General features: G+C 38.4%; 1 protein-coding gene and 1 pseudogene across 8 annotated transcripts in view; both read right to left on the reverse strand.

Moving 5' to 3' along the window:
* Positions 1–12,896, reverse strand: part of LOC127491543 (proline-rich nuclear receptor coactivator 2-like) — a 34,172-nt pseudogene extending 21,276 nt beyond the window's left edge.
* A 2,476-nt stretch (positions 12,897–15,372) lies between these two features.
* Positions 15,373–20,852, reverse strand: part of CACNA2D1 (calcium voltage-gated channel auxiliary subunit alpha2delta 1) — a 516,209-nt gene continuing 510,729 nt past the window's right edge. For 7 of the 8 annotated variants that reach the window (XM_070069807.2, XM_070069805.2, XM_070069806.2 and 4 more), the window contains one exon: positions 15,373–19,454. In XM_070069807.2, the coding sequence (XP_069925908.1) occupies positions 19,338–19,454 (117 nt within the window). In that variant the 3' untranslated portion in view covers positions 15,373–19,337. 8 annotated transcript variants of the gene reach the window in all.

The following is a 20,852-nucleotide window of genomic DNA, read 5'->3' on the forward strand; positions in this document are numbered from 1 at the left end:
GCCCGGACTCCAACCTGCACCCCTATGGGATGCTGGCACTGCAGGTGGCAGCTTTACTCAGAACACGACAGCGCCATCCCCTGATTCTTTTGTTTTATAAATAAAACTCGGTCATATTTACTCCAGTAATTTATCATTTTAAATCTAGTTTGCATATTCATAGTACAGTTTCACTATTTACTTACTCATCCTTTAGCACATGTCAGCTATGCAACAGCATAGGTAAAACTCAGTGTGGACAGAGATCCTTGGTTGTCTCCAGTATGGGGAAGATCAGAAAATTTCCAGATGAGATGCAAAAGATGGTTGAGATTCTGCACCAGCGTAGCCACTGAGGACTCACAGCTGGGTGGGGCAAAGGCACCTTACAGCTGAGACCACAGGAGTAATAAGCTGTAACTATGCAGTTAGTTAGAAATTCTAGGCCAGGGGAATTCTTGCATCACTGCAATGGAACTCTATCTCTTTAACTGTCAGTTTGCTACATCCACCTTCCTAGGATGCACCTGTTGCACCCAGGACTAGGGCACATGCTCAGATCCCACCCCAGTTGTAGGTCTCATTGGACTCCCACCCCCTTCCTTAGAAAAACATGTGGCAGACAGGAGAAAGCCCTCGTTCTGGCACAGACCCTGCTTGTTTTCTCTGTTCTGCCTCAGAACACACTGGGATGAACCTGTACTCACTTACAGGTACTTTCTTTGGGGTTTTTCTTACTCATTTGTGGGTAACTCTTTGGCCCACTCATGCTGGCTATTTCTCAGTGTGGAGCGGCTCACACTCACATGTGAATGTGTTTATCCCCTTAACTGTTAAGTAAATCCTGGTCCTATTTGCACACGATACTAGTCTGCACTTAGTGCTGTTCTTATCCTATGTAGGAGGTTCATTATTATTGGGTTGCCCACAACAGAAGATCAGATGAGGCCAGCACTGTGGCAAAGTGTATTAAGCCTCCACCTGCACTGCCGGCATTCCATGTGGGCACAGGTTTGAGTCCTGGGTGCTCAACTTCCAAACCAGCTCCCTGCTCATGTGCCTGGGAAAGCAACAGAAGATGGCCCAAATGCTTGAGCCCTGCACCCACGTGGGAGATCCGGATGAAGGTCCTGGCTCCTGGCTCCTGGCTTCAGTCTGGCCCAGCCCTGGCCATTGAGGCCATTTGGGGAGTAAACCAGTGGATGGACGATCTCTCTCCTTGCCTCTGCCTCTCCCTCTCTGAAACTTTACCTTCAAATGAATAAATAATGTTTTAAAAAAGTCATATAATTTCTGGATACAATATTATCTATGAGTCACAGTAAAGTCAATCCAGACTCCTGGCTTCAGCCTGGCGCAGCCCCAGCAATTTTAACCATTTAGGAAGTGAACCAGAGGATGGAAGATCTCTCTTTCTCTTTCCCTCTCTCTCTCTCTAACTCTGCCTTTCAAATAAATAAATAAATAAGTAAATAAGTAAGTAAGTAAATCTTATATATATGTATACACATAACATAGAGTATAATGTATGTGTGTGTGTATATATATTTATATATATATATAGAGAGAGAGAAAGAGAGATAATAACAAAGATTTATATACTGCCAAGGACATCATAGGAAGAGATTTTGTCATTTTTGTGATACATTTAGATTAAGCTTAATAATATTCCACATCTATGTTTAATTAGAAAATTAAAAAATGAAGGTCAAGTGTTAGTGGTCTTTCATGAAATTATTTTTGTAGAATTAATATTCTACCACTTGAAAGGTGCACTACTAAACATTCATAACCCACATTGATAAACAGACTGAAGGAGAAATACACAAAATAAGTGACAGCTGGGATCATTGGAACTTTTGTAACTCTAGGAATAACTCTGATAGGAGCAGTAGAATTTCCTCTGTGGAGCCCACACTCCTGTGCTGCGATCGATGGCAATGGAAGGAGAGATTAAGCAGGGGATAACATCTGAGAACTCGGGTGTGGTGAGAATAAATGCCCCAGTGTTACAGACTAAGGCATCCATGATCTTAACATAGCAGGACACAGGATTGATCACAAGGCTCCCAGCACATGACAAGGGATCCAATACTACCTCAAGTCTTAATACCCACGGAGACAAACACAGCATTTGGGAGAACCTGGGTCTCACACGTTCCTTGGGCTTCGGGGAAGTGACTCAGATGTGCTCGAATGGGCAGCAGTGTACCTGACATATTATCATTTTCAGTTAACCTTTTAGTGTCATTGTGCACCCAAGGGACATTATCTCTGGGTAGAGCGGCCCTGAGACATTACTGTTATGTAGACTATGAGGACATGCAACTTAGGTATTGAGGGATGCACGCCATAGTGTTGAAAACACAGCTTTATCTTGGGGGATCAGCTTGGAGCTGTGTATGCTTGGGTTTCCTGTAATCATTCTCATGGCTTTTTTACTCATAATTTTCCTGATTCTCCATTTTTGTTTCACAGCTTTATCATTTCCATTAACGGGCAAAGAATATAATACAAATCCGTGCAGCAAACTTTCACTGCATTATATAGCTAATAGTCGATTTTGGGGTGATAGTTTAGCTATATCTGCTAATGTAATGTATATGTACATTTTTACACACATACAAAAATAAATTTGGTATCTAATCTGTATTTACCTGTAATTTATAACACAGGTTTGCTGATGTCTGATGTTTTCTTCAATTTAATGTCATTTGGGCACAATGACATTTCACCATGGAAAAAGAGGCAGATATATCAAGGCAGGAAAGAATTTTTTAAAGAAACAAAAAATTTTTCTAGTTACATACAGATCAGGCTGTGATACAGACAAGTGAGACAAAAACACTTGTACTTGAGATCTCCTCTGTCTGCCTATACTGCTCACTATAAATCTTTGAAAATCAAAATGTGTTGCTTCTTTCCTCTTCCTACCTGGTGGCTAACGGTGTTGTGCTTCACACTGTTGAGAGTGACTAAACGCCTTTCTCGTGTTTTTGTTTACTCCACGATTTAGGGGAATTTAGGAGTCTTCCAAGGCCCATGTACTTTGACTGTCACCTGCTGCTTTCTGAGGTGCATTAACAGGAAGCTGCATCAGAAGCAGAGCAGCTGAGATCTGAATCGTTACTCAGATTCGGGGTAATGCATCACAAGTAGCAGCTTAACCCACTGCACCACAGTGCGGGCCCCTATTTAACCATTTTTGAATCATCAGAACTTTTTTTACCATATAGATGGTTATAAATTTTGTCTTCACTGGATTATACCAGCTACATGACAAAATAACCTTCTTTCTCCACTTTCTGATCATTGTCATGAATCCATTATGTGATATTAATATTCATGTTTTCAAGAACAAATAGTGTATAAATGTATGTGTATAACATCTATATATGTAGTGAATATGGCAAAATGTTAAAAATCATCAAATTAAAAAAATTTATTTTTTTATTTTTTTGACAGGCAGAGTGGACAGTGAGAGAGAGACAGAGAGAAAGGTCTTCCTTTTGCCATTGGTTCACCCTCCATTCACCCTCCAATGGCCGCCACGGCCGGCGCGATGCGGCTGGCGCACCGCGCTGATCCCATGGCAGGAGCCAGGTGCTTATCCTGGTCTCCCATGAGATGCAGGGTCCAAGGACTTGGGCCATCCTCCACTGCATTCCCTGGCCACAGCAGAGAGCTGGCCTGGAAGAGGGGCAACCGGGACAGAATCCGGCGCCCCGACCAGGACTAGAACCGGGTGTGCCGGCGCTGCAAGGCAGAGGATTAGCCTAGTGAGCTGCAGTGCCAGCGTTAAATTAAAAAACTTTAAAAACACCCCTAGAAACATAAAGAAAAAAGGAAATGTTATACTATAATCAATGAATAGGTATATTTATTAATAAAATACTTTCAAGAAAAAGTAAATTTCTCATTTTTATTTCTTTGAAAAAAATAAAAGTAAAAAATCGAAAATGAGCCACAGCTTCTGTGGCAACAACTTGGTAATAGACTCTTGAGTGATACATGTAATAGGTCCTGACCAGAGCCAGGATCCCAAAACTCCATTCAAGTCCCCCATGTGGGCAGAGGCACTTGAGCCATCCCCCACTGGTTTTCCCAGGCCATCAGCAGGGAGCTGGATCAGAAATGGAGCAGCTAGGACATGAACTGGGACCCATATGGGATGCTGGTGCTGCAGGTGGTGTCTTCACCCGCTACGTCACAACACTGGGCTCTGGGGTTGAGTTTTTTGAGTCACTGAGGTGTTTTATATATTAATCCTTTGTGCATAAGTAGCTTACAAATCCCTTTTTCATGTTCTGTTGGATGTCTTTTCACTCTATTGTTTTCTTGGATGTGCAGAAGCTTCTAAGTTTGATATAATCTCTTTTGCCTAATTTTAAGTCTCTTTATTTATAGGCTTCTACCTTTTGCTTATTTGTTTCTTGTAACTTATTTTTTTGAGATTAGTTTTCTTTGTAGAATTTTCCACAGCCTGAATTTTGTAGACTGTATTCCCTGATGACATGTAATTTGTTCCTTTGCCCTGCATTTTCTGTGAATTGGTTATTGGATCCACAGGCTGCTAATACAAATATAAAGTAAATCACATATATCAGTTTACTGTAGCTACTGTAACAATTTGCCACAAAGTTGGTTCAAAACAAAAAATTTATGCACAGTTCTGGAGGGCACAAGTCCTAAATTAATGTACTAGCCTGGCTTTTATCCCTCTGAAGATCATAGAGGAAAATTCTTTCTGGTCTCTTCCAGCATTTGATTGCATCACTCCGATTTCTTCTCATCTTTCTGTGCCTTCTCTTGCCTCTTGTAAGAACACCTGCTATTGGATTTAACATCCACACATTATAATTCAAGGGGATCTCACCTAGAAAGTCTTAGCTTACTATCTGCCAAGACCCCTGCTCCGAGTAATCTTACACTCAAAACCTAGTAGGTACATTAGACACTCTTTTAGTGGCCATGAGTCAACCTACTACAAAAGGTAATGAATAACATCACTGAATGATGAGTTAAATCTACTAACAATTAAAATTTTCCATTGTAATTTAAAAAATTGATTTTGTTATCTTTGGTTATCTTCTTTGGGTAGTGCTACTTTTTGCATGTTGTATCTACTTGGCCAAAATCTTATATACCATCCTTTCTTTAATTCCTCTTAAAAGTGTCTTTACAATTCTGACAATTTTCTCCTTATTTTGTCTTCTGTTTATCACAAACATTATCTGTCGTTTATTTGTTTCAGTGTTTCCCCTATTTATTCTGCAAATCTGAAAGATCTTTTTCCTTTTATGTGTAATTCTTTTCTGAATTCTGCTACATTATTTGTTGGCACTAACACTGATTTATGATTTTTTCCGTACCTTCTGTCAGTTTTCTACATTTCTTTCAGTGAGCTTGAAAAATTAGGTTAAGTGTTCAAATGTTTTGTGCACATGTCCTTTAGGCATGCTTTCATTGTCTTCATAAGTGTTATTTTTAGTCTGCATTTTCAAATTTTCTTATGCTAATTCTGACTTTGAAATCCTATGGCTCAGTTTTTAGAAGATGCAGGAAGAATAGAAAACTAATGCAATCTTTCTAGAGGAATCTCTCAGAATTTTGTTCACCATTGCCTTTATTCTACATCATCACTTAGGTTACAATGAACATATGGCCGAATGAATAAAACTTCTCATGCTGTTAGAAGTTCTAGAGAATCACCATCAACAATAAGTACCCTGTAGTAGGAGAAAGGTTCTAATTAAGGCACACAGGAGAAAACTAATGGACAAAGACACAGCCCTCAAATGGCTAGTTCAAAGGTCTTCTTGTGCCAATACAGAACTCTTCGGCCCAAAAGGCTGATGGTGCTTCCACTGAGTAACTGACTACCAAGGAAACTGTAGACTATATTTATTCTGTCATTGAATGTCCAATTTTAATTGTAAACAAGATAATGTCCAACTACTGGACAACCACAGGGGCTGACGCTGTGGTAGGTTAAGATTCTGCCTGCAGCAAGGACATTCTGTATGGGTGCCAGTTCAGTTCCTGGACGCTTGGCTACTGACCTGGCTCCCTGCTGTGGCCTAGAAGGGTCCTCGGGTCCCTGCATCCACACGGGAGACCCAGAGGAAGTTCCTGGCTCCTGGCTCCTGGCTTCAGACTGGCTCAGCTCTGGCTGTTACAGCCATTTGGGCAGTAAACAAGGGGATGAAAGACCTTTCTGTCTCTCCCTCTTTCTGTCTGTAACTCTGCTTCTCAAATAAATAAATAAATCTTAAAAAAATGAAAAAGCATATTATGGTTTATTGCTTCAGAAAAACTTACATTGATTTGTGGAAGTATTAAATGTTAAAAAAATTCACCATTATACTTTAAAATACATTAAGATAAATCAATGCCACCTAAGTGTTTATTAAATAGTGGCATTTGTGCAAATACTGAAAAAATGTCCTAAAACATTGTAATATTAGGGTAGAAATTAAATATATGATCACAATAAGAATAAAGTGAAACAACCACCACAAAACACAGCCTGACAATGTATGTAGATTTGTTTTCCAGAAACCTATCCCTTCAATTCTATTCTCAATCTTATGCAAGAACCAGAGTATATAATTTTGAATTATTAGAAATTCTTGGTCATGTATTCCTTGTATAAATTATTACCTGAAACTTACTGAATTGTTAATAAAGATTTAAGCACCATATCTACAAACTACTTAAAAAAGTCTAAGGGATATATGCAGCCTAATCTTTTTTTTTAAACTTTTCTTAATTATTTAGCAATTCCTTAAGGTTGTTTACATATCTACTAACTAAATGCTTGAAATTTATTATGACAGTTAATGTTATTTTCCATTAGGATGCAAAATAACATAATGCTTAAGAACCATACTTGGGGCTGGCGGGGTTAAAGCCCTGGCCTGAAGCACCGGTATCCCATATGGGCACCGGTTCAAGTCCTGGCTGCTCCTCTTCCAATCCAGCTCTCTGCTGTGGCCTGGGATAACAGTAGAGGATGGCACAAGTCCTTGGACCCCTGCACCCACATAGGAGACCCAGAAGAAGTTCCTGGCTCCTGGCTTCGGATCAGCGTGGAAGGCCAGCTGCCAGCCGTAGCAGCCATTGGGGGGTGAACCAACAGAAAAGGAAGACCTTTCTCTCTGTCTCTCTCTCTCACTGTCCACTCTGCCTGTCAAAAAAAAAAAAAAAAAAAAAGAAAGGAAAAGAAAAGAACCATACTCTTGGGGCCGGTGCTGTCAAGCAAGCTAAGTCAAGGCCTGTAGCGCTGGCATCTCACAGGGTTGCTGGTTCGAGTCCTGGCTGCTCCACTTCTGACCCAGCTCCCAGTCAGTGGGCCTAGGAAAGCAGTGGAAGATGGCCCAAGCCCCTAGGCACCTGCACTCACTTGGGAGACAGAAGGAGTACTTGGTTCCTGACTTCAGCCCAGACCAGTCCTGGTCACTGTGGCCATCTGGGGAGTGAACAAGCAGATGGAAGCCCTCTCTCTCTGTAACTCTGACTCTAGTAATGTGGGATCATCTTCATTAACTCTGTCCTGTGCTCTCTCCATTTTCAGTAGACTTGACGTATTAGTCAATCTTTTAGCTTTTCGGAAGGGGCTTTTAGAGTTTCATACAATTGTAGCAGCCTTTTCATCAGGTAGTTGAGATGATACTGAATTTGTTCTTTGTTTAATGTTGTTACTTAAAGTTGTGATTATCACTGAGTCCCTCATAGTTTGCACACCCTCTCTGGTTCTCCTTGAAAAAGGCTACCAGGTTTTTCTCTTGTTAGATTTGTGTGCCCTTCAGGAGACAGATACCTTGTATGATTTTTATTTCTTTCTACTCTTTTTCCAACCTCTTTCTCTGGCAACATCACTTCCTCCTCATCAGTTTTTCTTTTTGGATTTCTCTTAAACTGTTGAGACTCCTGGAAGCATTCGCTTTGCCAGGCATCCTGATCTACATAGCACAATTATAGGAGCATGTCAACAATCTAAGCTGATACGCAGCCGCTGAGGTTGCAGGGCGGTGACAGGAGCCAGCTCTGTCAAGAACTTGTACTCACTCACTGGTTCTTCTTGAACCTTTCAAGTCATTCGCATCCAAACACTCAAAACAAAACAACAACAATAAAAAAAAAAAACCCTGATGGTTTCCAACATTTGGATGAAGACACCCAGGACAACTTTGCTCTTTCATCTGCCTTTTCGCAGCTCAGCCATGAAACCCAGGTCATTGCCCATCCAGGCTTTTGCTTGCCACCAGCTCTTTGTTGTCAAGATCTTTTATTGCATAGTGCTTTTCTGGAGTGAGTTCTAGGATGCTCATCTATGTGATTTGGGGAGACGGATAGTCTCCCTAAGTTCTCCTAGAGCTGTGCTCTATTTGTGTTTCTCATCTCTGTGTCCTGTGAAAACTCTGCTTTGGTGAAAAATCTAAAACTCTGGCAATGTTCCTTACATGTTGGAAATTTTGTCGATGCCAAATTTCTCCAAATACTCCAAAAGTCAGCCCCACAGTTACTGAGCTTCTGAACTAAGAAGGACCGAGTGACTATTAGGAACTCTGATCATTCGCTATTTTCAGTATTTATTGAGTGATAAAGGAACAGGAAGTGAGAGACATCATGTAACATGCCACACACTCTCTCGTGTCCTAATCAGCTTTCCCTGAGGTCCAGTGGACAAGGAGACAAGCAGCCTGAAGTCATTTGAAATACTCATCTAGTAAATGTATTTTTAAAAGCTTTAATTAGCCTTTTCATTAAGGAATAATCATTAATTATGATATGCCAGAAATCAGATTGTCAACTAATAATCCATTTCTAGAATCACTCTGACTTTTGCTATTATTTTAATAATGAACCTGATTGACCAAATTTTCTGATCCTATTTATAGAAAGGTAGTTCAACTGTGTGAGACATTTGATAGTATGACTTAAGTAGAACAGAATGTCCTGTAGAAGGAGCTGTCCTAATAGTGATATCAATTATCATCACATTTGATGAAGAAAATTTTATTTAAAACATTATTTCTTTAATTTGAAAGACATGGAGACACACACACAGAGTGCACACATGTGCATATGTGTGTGCTCCCATCCTCAGGTTCACTCCCCAAATATCAGGCATAAGCCTGGATTTGGGAACTTGATCTGGGCCTCAGACTTGAGTGGCAGGAAGCTAACTACTTGAGCCATTGCCTGTTGTTCCAGAGTGCCCATCAACAGGAAGCTGGAATCAGGAGTGGTGCAGAGTCAAGGCACTTCAAAATGGGAGGCCAACATCCTAACCTCTGCACCAAATGCACCGCCCATGCCAAATTTTTATCTTTATCAACTGTCTGTATTCTCCTTTCTTCCAGTCCCTGGCAGCCATCACCCTACTCAATTATTTATGATAATTCTAGGCATTTCTTGCAAACAGTGTGGCATTTCAGAACATGTGTACAATATGTAACAATCATATCAGGTGAATGGCATATCACTTAGGACATACATAATTTCTTTCTCTCTGGAATATTCAAAAGTCCTCTCTGCTGCTTTGAAATATTCAGGTAGTTATGGGCAACCGCAGTTTGCTCAATAGTGAAATAAAAGACAAGAAATTATTCCTCCTATTCACCTGCACCCTGCAACCATTAACCATCTTTCCCCAACCTTTCCTCTCCCACACCTTTCCCAGAGTTCCAGCAATAACGATTCTCTACTTCAACACAAGTTTAGTTTCCACAGCTAAGCGATGCATGTGGGATTTGTGTCTGATCTTTTTCTTCCTTCCTTCCTCTCTTCTTCCTTCCTTTTTTCTTTTTTCTTCCTTTTCCTTTTTATCTCTTCTTTCCCTTCCATTTTTCCTTCCCTTCCCCCTCCTTTCTCCCTTCCCTCCCTCCCTCCCTTGCTCTCTTTCTTCTTCATTTTTTACATAAAGTCCCTCCATCCATCTATATTATAAACGACAGAAGTGCATTCTTTTTTTTAGGCTGTATAACAGTGCAGTGTGTAGGTATACTATATTTTCTTTATGCATTCATGCACTTATGGACATCAAGATGATCACACATCTTGGCTATTACGAATAGCCCTGCAATAAACACACAAGTGCAGATGTCTCTTTGGCATACTAATTTCATTTCTGTTGGATATATACCTAGTAGTGGGACTGCTGGTTCATATGGTAGCTCTATTGCTAGAAGTACTGCCAGGGTTGTCTTTATAATGACTTGCTAATTTGCACCCCCACCAATACTATTTGAGAGTTGTTCTTCCTCTGTATACTTGCCAGCTTTTATTATTTTTGATAGCTGGAGGTGATATCTCATTGTGGTTTTGATTTTAATTTCCCTAATGGTTAGTAGTGATGAACATTTATACACCTGTAGGCTATTTGTATACCCAATGAAGATTTTGATTATCAGCCATGTACAGCCATTTAATCAAGATGAAAATCATTTCTTCAAAAGAGAAAAATAAAATAATAAAAATAAAGCCTTCCTTCAAGATTTCAGTTGGATTGGGATCAGGGTGTGTACAAAAAGATGTTTTCAAGGCACGTATCTGGTATTAAGATACCACTTAGGATGCCCACCACACATATCAGAATGCCTGGGTTCGAGTCCCAACTCTACTTCTGATTCCAGCTTTCTGCTAACGTGCACTCTGGAAGGAAGCAGGTGATGGATCTAGTACTTAGGTCCCTGTCAACCATGACAGATATGGATTGAGTTCCCAGCTTCTGGCTTTGGCTGGGACAGGCCCTGGGTGTTGTGGGCATTTGGGGAGTGAACCAAGGGATGGAAGATCTCTGTCTATCTCTGATAAATAAAACTAAATAAAGAAATGCAATAAGATGGGTTCATTTAAAATCTAATCAATAAACTGCTAGTATGGTTTTATACATTAAAATACAGAAATAATTTGCAATAAGAACTGTCACATGTAATCCTGGCTATATGAAGGCCCAGGATTTTGAATTATTAGAATGGGAGCTGGGTATCAGTATCTAAAACAAAAAAAACAACACCTCCAACAAGGGTTTCTAATATTTGGTCAGTGTTGAGAATGTTTATGCTGGTGTATATTCTTAAGCAGCAAGTACCAATCTTATCTTTGTATCCTTAACACTGCATAAAAGCTCATTCACAGTATTTCTGAAATTAATCGTTCATTTTACCCTCTGGATTTGTCCAGCCTCCCTCACAGCTGTCCTGGGCTACCCACCTAACTGATCCTAACCACAATGTTAAACTTCAGAACCCTGAATCACCCTGTTTTTTTTCCTTTCTCCTACTACAGTAACCAGTAAGTGAACCATGCCATACTCTTTTTTTCTCTTCCAACTTTTTTTTTAAACTTATTTGGAAGGCATAGTTAGTTAGAAGGAAAGGCACACACAGACCTGCACACACACACACACACACACAGGGAAAGAGGGAGAGAGGGAGAGAGGGAGAGAGGATCTTCTATCTGCTGGTTCATTCCCCAAATGGCTGCAACAGCTGGAGGCTGGGCCAGGCTGAAGCCAGGAGCCAGGAGCTTCTTCTGGGTCTCTCAAGTGGGTGACGGGGGCGGGCGCAGTGGCTTGGGCCATCCTTTGTTGCTTTTCCAGGCGCACTAGCAGGGAGCTGGATTGGAAGTGGAGGTGCCAGGACTGGCACTTAAATGGGATGCCAGCGCTACTGGCAGCTACTTTAACCTAGTGTGCCACAGCATTGGCCCCTCTTCTTAATATTTCAAGAACTGGTCCATGTTTTTCTATCTGGCTTCGTTCTTGCCAGTCAACAAAGGCTTCTCACCTCATTGAGTTACGCTGAACTGCTCTCCTTTTCTGTATGTTTTTTTACCAGTAAGAACCCAGATTTCATTCCAGGGGATTATCCTGAAATGTGAACATGATCATATTGTTCTCTGCCTACAAAACTTCAGTGGCTTCCAGTTGGATCAACACCTCATGTGATCCAGAGAGTACTCCCCAGCACTGGCCCTTTGTCTTGGCCTCATTTTTCACTCTTTAACCTGCCCCCTGCCACCTATCTCCATCCATAGTCACTGAATTGACGTTTCTTGGCTGCAGCTCCTGGCTTCCACAGGCTCCTAAGTACTGCCAAGCTTCTTCCATCAGCTTACAATCATGGCTGCCTCCTCTGGCCAACTCTGTCTTGCTAGGTTATGTTTCTATTAGATGTATAGTACATTTACTTCCTGCATCATAGCACTTACCTCATGCAATTGTAAATGCTTATTAAATTTTTAGTATTCCCAACCAGTAGTTCCATAAGGGCAGGGGCCTTTTGTATCTTGTATAGTGTTCTTAAGTTTAGAAACTTCAGCTGGATAAAGAATTAAAGTTTTGAATGACAAACTAACGAGACAGATGGTTAGGATCTTTAGGGCTCTGGCCCAAAATGATACTTAACGACAAAGAGGAAGGTCATCGCAACATTAACTACTCAAAATACAATGGGGGCCGGTGCTGTGGTGCAGTGGGTTAAAGCCCTGAAGTGCTGGCATCCCATTTGGGTGCCGGTTCTAGTCCTGGCTGCTCCTTTTCCAATCCAGCTCTCTGCTTTGGCCTGGGAAAGCAGTAGAAGATGGCCCAAGTCCTTGGGCCCCTGCACCCACATGGGAGACCCAGAAGAAGCTCCTGGCTCCTGCCTTCGGATCAGCGCAGCTCCGGCCACTGTGACCATCTAGGGAGTGAACCAGCGGATGGAAGACCTCTCTGTCTCTACCTCTCTCTGTAACTCTTTCAAATAAATAAGATAAATCTTTAGAAAAAATACAATGGATGGTAAAATCGAGTGCCTCAACAGTACTGTGTTCTATGCTAAGTGCTCTACATGAATGATACCGCTTGCTCCCATCATGGCAACTCTACAACGTAGTTCTGTTATTTCTATAATATGGCTTGGAGACATTGTGCAAGGTGCCCACGGTTCATCACTAGTAAGTGGTGAAATCATGATCCAAGTCTAAACAGATTTTACTCGCCACTTGCCTACACTGTCTTCACCATGAGAACTGGGTGATTACTGGGTTTAGACATCTTCCAGACTGGTATATTTGTAAATTTAAAAAGATGGATGAGGAGCAGAGGGGATGGTAAGTTTACCAAGTATTACATTTGTTGTTTACAATAGTTATCAAGTACCACATACTTTCACAAAAGGAAGGTTAAAAAAAAAAAAAAAAAACTAAACAGAGAAAAAAGAGAGGTCTTTCCCAAAAGAGGACATCAGTGACCTTGTTCTAGTTTGTCTCCAACACATACAAAAGCGTTACAAAGTGTCTGGTGCCATGGTTTCTGGTTCAGTTTTGACAAAAAGAAGCCAGTGGCCTTACGTAAGACTCAATTCCTCTGGACAGCGTCATGTTAAAAGTGAGCACTTTTAACTGCTTGGTCTGTATGACTTAGAATCTCTTTTTATTTTGTACATTTTTATGGAATTTCATACAGTGGTACAATAAAAATGTTTTAAATCATTTATTCCTACTACATAAAGTTCATGGTGAACTATTTTATAGATTTTAAAAGAAAAATGGAAAATGTTTAAATTGACCACAGAACTGTTATGATCATGATAAAGTGTTTTGGGGGGAAAAAAACCCTACACACCAAAGAAAATTACATCTTTGAAAAATATTTCATCCATGTATATTTTAACATATTAATACTTAATAGTTATATGTTTGAATCCAGATTTATACTTTAAAACATTAATGGCAGAACTATAAAAATCTGCCTAATCTATCATTATAATAAGTACACTACAGACATACTTTGTTAAACAGGCACATTTGACAGTAGGCATGTAGGCATACGCTGACTGATTTCTTCCCATTGCAATAGCTATAAGCTTACTTTAATGGGACACACCTACTAATTATGTCAAGTTGTATTGATTTTCCAATTATGGTAGGAACATTAAAGTCCTTAAGTACATTTTTAAAATAGTTCAATTCAATAATAAATAGCATTGTTGAGTAGTATACCAATTTATGTGAAATGGTATAGGTGTTCTGTGAATCACTCCACTTTTGAGATCACAATATTCTGGAATCAAGACATGTCCAAGACTTTGAAATTATTAAGACCTCATACTGATGTTAGCACAAAACTAGAGACCAGAGATAACATATCTTATGGATGTAAAATTTTAAAATCAGTTGAGTATAATGCAAAACAAAAGAACTATCAACAGTAGTCCTGTGGATATAAAATATTTTCTTTCTAGGTTTGTAAGTCTAACAAATAGCATTAATGGGCAGCAATAGATGTTTGTTTTCAATAAAAGTAAGTACTCTGAATCAGTTTGTAGACAAAGGGGGGAAAGGTTGCAAAGAAATGGGATTGAATACACCTAAGAAAGCATTGATAAAGCAAGTTCCCAACAGAAGAGGTGGAAATGGGATCAAGATGATTGATAGAGGAAATGAGGGTCTCTGGAGAGTAAGAGTATTGATTGAGGAGATAAATTGGTACAGAATGAAGCCAGATGTTCAAAATACAAATGCTATCCACCTTACAGTTTTAAGTAGGGGTTTTCCTGCTAAAGTGCCTTGATCAGACATGGTGGGGGCCAGGCTTCCAGTAATGACCATCAACAGCATTCCACCCACAAGTAGGTATGTTTGCTCACTCCCATAGGATTTCCAAGACAGACAAAGAAAACAGATTTAGCCTGTACTTGATTGCACCAAAAATTGGCATAAACAGAACCCAACAGATTTTTGTGTGTGGGGGGACTTCTTACACTTCATTGTCTCATTATTTGCTATAAGATAGAAATATTTAGATGTTAGATGTATGAAAGATATGCAGATTTCAGAAATTCTACCTTGTTTCTTTCAAACTATGAAGGTCCTCAGAAAGCTCTTAGAAAATGGAATTCAAAGTTGTTATTTTTGGTGCATTTTTTTAAATTCATGAATATGAAGGGTCTTCAAAAATTCGTGAAAAATGCATATTGTGAAAAAACCATGTTAGGATTTCAATTTTGTTTGCATCAAAATAAACATCTAAGTCCATTTCCCATGAACTTTTTGAAGTACTTTCGTATTTCCCCCAAGGTCTCTAAAGATCCACGTAAACATCATATTTACCTACGAAATGTTTCTCACAATCGAAGTTCAAGGTGTGACTGACGTTCCCAAATGCTGCAGTGCCGAGGGCACCAGTGAGAAGCGTCAGAGTTACATCAAGGAAATACAAGCGCAGCGGTTTGTGAGATGAGGTTTGCAATTATAAAAAACACTCTGCAACCCCAGGTTTTTATCTCCCCAAACCAGAATTCTTTCCCCTGAAAGGCCTGCTTTTATAAAAAATATTTATGACACAGCCTTCTGTATCTTTCAAGTTGACCTTAAAAAAAGCAAAAGACCCAAACTGTGTGGTGACTTTAAATGATAAACTTTTATTCTGAATATACTGTTTTTGCACAAGATTTAACACAACATTTTCTGGGATTATAAATATTTTTATAACAGTATTATACAAATTTTTACAAAATGTTTTTTATCAGGCTAGTTAATTTCCACAAAAGTGTCAAGAGAACATAATAAAGGGGGAGAAGAGATCTATTGTTCACAAAAGCCACTTGGCCTTTCACTGGAATGCACACAGAGCATTTCAATAAAAGTATTCTAAAAGCATGATCCAACACTCATACAGCACGAGAAGACAGCTTTGCCAGGTCACACTGGAAACTCAGTTGGCATCTATGCAAGACAGTATCCCATTAGTCTCAGTGGAATTTCTTCAAGATAATTACGTGAATTAGAAATGAAGTAGATGAAACCATCAGTAGGAGTTGTCTAATTCTTCAAAACTCTTGCAATGTTTCAGCATTTGATATTTTCATTTTATTGATTTGCTCTTTACAGAAATGTACATTGAATATTAACAATATTAACATTCTGCTAGGAGAAACAATACAGGTTCCAGATGAGAATAAAATATTTGAAATTTGAGTGAGATAGTCTTTCTATTCTACATTAAAAAAGTACATCCATTTTGTCTCACTAGATCTGACTCTACTTTCAGACAGTTTAATGTCAACTAAGATGATTAATGGAACAGCTTAAGAGTTTTAAATTAAGACAGAATTTGAGCTTTGGTGGAGACAATACGAAGATTTAAATGAGATGTAACATACAAGAGAGCATCAAATAAGCAAGTAACACTTGGGTTGCAAAGGTCACTTAAAAGGGATACTGCCTATTTGAACCCCATAAGGCCAGTTTAAAGTTAATAAAAGGAATATTATAGGAAAACTTACAAATGGCAGCAACACTGTTTTTTTTTTTCCAAGTTAAGCACTAACGCCTCAAGCATTAGAAACATGAAAAAAGATCATACCAAAATCTTAAAGGCCCAGGACCTAAAAATCTTTTCAATCAAACTTGCTAACTATGTCATGTTAAAAACCTGTTACAAATATGGACCACGACTGGTGTTTGGCAGTAATGCTGGTTGTTCAAATGAAGAAAATACAAAGAAATCATTAATGTGAAATGTTAACATCAATGCAAGACTGATTTTGACTGTGTTTTGGTAACAAACTGCATTAGCCTACATGAATATAGCAAAAATTAAATAAGTGAAAACAGTTTAAGACCTTTTTTATTGATCTCTTGTTCTGTCTTTGGGAATCAATATTAATAATAGGATAGAATTATAGTTCTTATCAACAGAACTCACAGAAAACCAGTGGTAAATTTAAAAACAAGTTGATGGGATGGGTATTACTGTCTTCCAAAAAAGTATTCTAAAGCCATGAGGACTCAGTATCAGTCATGAGAAAAACTTTTAGGCAGAGAGCATGTTCTTACCCCATTTATTTCCTTGTACATGGTTGTCACAGGATATAACTTCATCATATAACAGAAAATAGAGGTTTATAGCAAGACTCATGCATATAAGTATATTTTGATGGGAACAGAAGTCAAATAGGGTTCTGTCAAGAGATGCCAAGTTTAACTATGATTAATATAACAATAATGCAGTTGATGGAAACGTACTATATAACTGACATTACCCATGAAAATATATTTTATAGACTTTAAACATAATTTTAAGGTAGTCTGTTGTATGCTGGAAGCAATTCAATTGTTTTAATGTGAGTCATTTATATACACAAACTATCTTTTTTTTGTTTTGATATCCCCTTCTCAACACTTCAATGATTTAAAAATCTAGCAAAAGTTACAATAAGTTTTAAATATTTAATTAACAAACAATATGATTTAAACATATAGTCAATATAGTGAGAAGTTCTGTATTTTTCTTTTCTATCACTTTGGTGTCTTCTAAAATGTTGATACCAGTTATGAATGAGACTACAAAATCATGACAGTGCATTAGAAATGGTAACTGATGTCAACTCTTAGAACAATCATTGGCAAAGTGGTTCCACTTTCCCTACCCCCTACCCCATTTTAAGTTAAAAAAAAAATCTTAAATAAGGAGATGTACACAAATGGTATCTAGGGCATATTGGTGGTGGGAGGGAATTACAAATGTATGTAAAGCTAAAGACAAAACAAATATATCTTTTCAACTATGCTAAAGAATTGGTTCTACCTTTGATATGTGGAGCATATTAAAGCATGCTGGATAATGTTAATAACTTTGACTTAAAAATGATATATAAGAAAATTTCCAGCATTTATACACACCAATTATTTGGCATGTTCAAAAGATGAAAAAAAAAAGCATTTTACCATAAAAAAATCTGCATACTTTCAGCCTTCAGTAAAATTACTCATTACGCTAGAGTTACACATTCGTTGTTTTTACTCCTTCTTCAAATACTGTTTACTCCTGAAAATAATTTTTAAAAGCATAAGTAATACTCTGCTATCATGTCAACCTGTAATGAAATATCTGATTTACTACGCTAACCATTTTCACCTCTGAGGCTGTATAAAAAAAATTTTATTATTCACAATCAAGTGTTCATGTGCATACATATAGATTCAAGGTTTCCTATTTGTTCAGATTACTGTAAAACCCTCAGCAGGTTATATGGAAATTTCTGTCAAATGATAATAGAATTTAAAGTGGAGGGGCACAAGCAGCAGCGCTTTTTGGATTGTCCATGCTACTGTTGAAAAGAACAAAGAGGAAACCCAGAATGAACCTTCTTTGAGAACATATATGTGCTTTTCAAAAAATAAATGTGTCAAATCTGATTTATGTACTTAAAATATCTGTACATAGGTTTTCAGGCAAAAGCACGAATCTGTATAAAATCCATTAATTCTCATTTCACCATTTACCTAACCCAATCATTCAGCACTTTACATTGCACAGTATATTCAGAGTAGTTTAACAACATTTTAGAAGATGACTGAGGTGCATTTACACTGCAAGGTTCAGATTCTTACATAACAATAATGTCACTCAGTTAACTTTTCAAAGGACTACACTCTACAGTAAGAGAAAAACAAACTGAAAAGTTAAAATAGCAGCAGCATCATGCAAATACCCTTGGTAACCCAAGTTCATTTGTCACAAGAAAAACATTTCCCCTCCCCCCAACAGGCTTTTCTTATAGCATCTTTAAATATCTGGCTAGCACTACCTAACTGTACTGCGAACAAAAGGAACGTGACATCAAAGCATTTAAGGGCTTACATTTATGAGGAAATACGTCACATATTCAAATTGTACCCTCAAGCACCTTTAGTTTAATAATCTCTTAGTTGTTATTTCAATCATTAATTCGTTACTCCACCAAAATTTAATTGGTCATCAATTGTGTTTTGCTTTTGGCAGAGAAGCCATTCTTCATAAGGCATTTTATTCACGGCATTTTTTTTGGTACAAAATTAGCCATTATTCATATATCCACAGTCCAATGTTAATTCTCTCTCTTTATATTATATTGTTATATATAGTCACTAACCACTCAAAGCAGGAATTAACTTTTAACAGAAGAAGTGAAGGCAAAAACAACCTCCCCCTTCCCCTAATAGATTTTCTTGGTAGAATTGCAGCAAGTCAAAATTCCAGGTCAAAATCAAGACAGTTCTTATGATTCATAAACAACTGGATGGGGAGCCCTTTTACATGGATCACCAACAATGCAACAACAAACTCCCAGATTTGCCAAGAGAGCACGTATAGAATTCTGCTTTGATGTTATACATAGATGATGCAGCATTCACACAAGTTTCAGGACTGGACACCCTGACATGCAGCCAGTGGGTGCCTGATGAGTCTGCGCCTTAGGGCTCTGCCATGGCAGAGGCCCAGCTAATGTTCTGATTTAACAGTTGACCCTACTTTAACATAACGGAGGGATCATGTTGTGGCAGGGTCTGGAGTTTAATTATGGAGATTTGGTTTTAGAAGGTCATAACAGGCAGTGTCTGCTGCCAGAAACCAGCCAAAGCAGTACAAACTGTATCCCGATGATGGACCACAGGGAAGGATTTAATCCAGAGACCCCACCGCAGTCAGTATAATCCTCCTATTGGAAAGAAAAAAATAAAAATGTAAAGGTCATTTAGTATGATATTTCCAGAGTAACCCGTTATTTTTCCCATTTCTAAACTTACCTTTCAAAACTGCTTTAATTAAAAAATAAATGATAGTGTCTTGGATATTATTGTTCAGCAATTTTAGACAAAGCAAGTTCCATAGCAGCATTTGTCAAGTGTTTTAAATATTTAGTTGTAGACTAGATGATTATGAAAGAAAATGCCTTAATCATAAGTGTTAACGTTGAGTAATAAGAGTATATCATTTTTAAGTAAAACAATTTCATAGTAACAAAAATTCTATATATTACTAAATGTAAGACATAAAAATAAAAGTTAATACTATGTTTCATATTTCCAAGAATTGTGATTGTAGGAAGAATATGCCAGAAGGAACAGTTTGCTTAAGAAATGAACTTCTCCTATATCCCATTTCTAAGGTGATCACATACTGCATTTGTAGCCCCTGGATTTCTATCTAGAATTAAAGAGTGACATATTTGAACCGTAAACAATGAAAGGATCCTCTTTTGAAAATATGTATTTAAAATGAAGAAGTAAGCTAAAAAGAGAGGTGTATCTTATTTAGAGAACCATTAACTAGTAGCAATGAATATCCTCACTTGGATTTGCCAATGTAGTAGTGGCTCATTTGGTTCCCTTCTAATGCAAAGTTATTCTTTACTCTGTAACATTTTTACATCCCCTAATTCCTTTTAACATAGTGGGTTACATTTTAAGAAACCTCACATGTTATCCTCTTAAACATATGTTAGGAATTCATTAATCCAAGGTGCACCTTTCAAGACCCAAAATAATAGTAAATGAATGCATGGCCACATGAAGTTTCATTCCCCACAATTATTTTACAAAGCTTGTCATCTAAACAGTAAGAACTCTGGCTCATTGTATTCTCTGGGATTTAATACCACACCTGCTACCTGGTAAACAAAAAATTTGTCTTGAATTTTATTTTAAGGCAGTAGAACTCCTATTTCATTTGTTAAAGACAAGACTGGAAGAAAAGCATCTATGAAGGAAAATGTTACTGTTTCAAAAGCTTATTTCCTCAATCTAAATAGAATCATAAAACAGTTCTTAGCTCTCTTCCTATTTTACCTTTCAGGAGCATTTTACAATGTATAGCATTCTTTCCCTGAAACATTTTCTCATGGCGATTAGCTCTGTGGCACAGCAGATTAAGCTGCGTCCCATATCTGAGTGCCAGTTTGAGTCCTGGCCACTCCACTTCCGATCCAGTTCCTACTAATACCCCTGGTAAGATGGCCCAAGTGCTCTGGCCAGGCCCCTGCCACCCACGTGGGAGACCATGCAGTTCCTAACTCCTGGCTTTGGTCTGGCCCATTGCGGCCATTTGGGCAGGGAAC

Source organism: Oryctolagus cuniculus, chromosome 3 (genome assembly GCF_051225735.1).
Source record: "Oryctolagus cuniculus isolate XC-2025 breed Fujian yellow rabbit chromosome 3, ASM5122573v1, whole genome shotgun sequence".
Lineage (NCBI taxonomy): Eukaryota > Metazoa > Chordata > Mammalia > Lagomorpha > Leporidae > Oryctolagus > Oryctolagus cuniculus.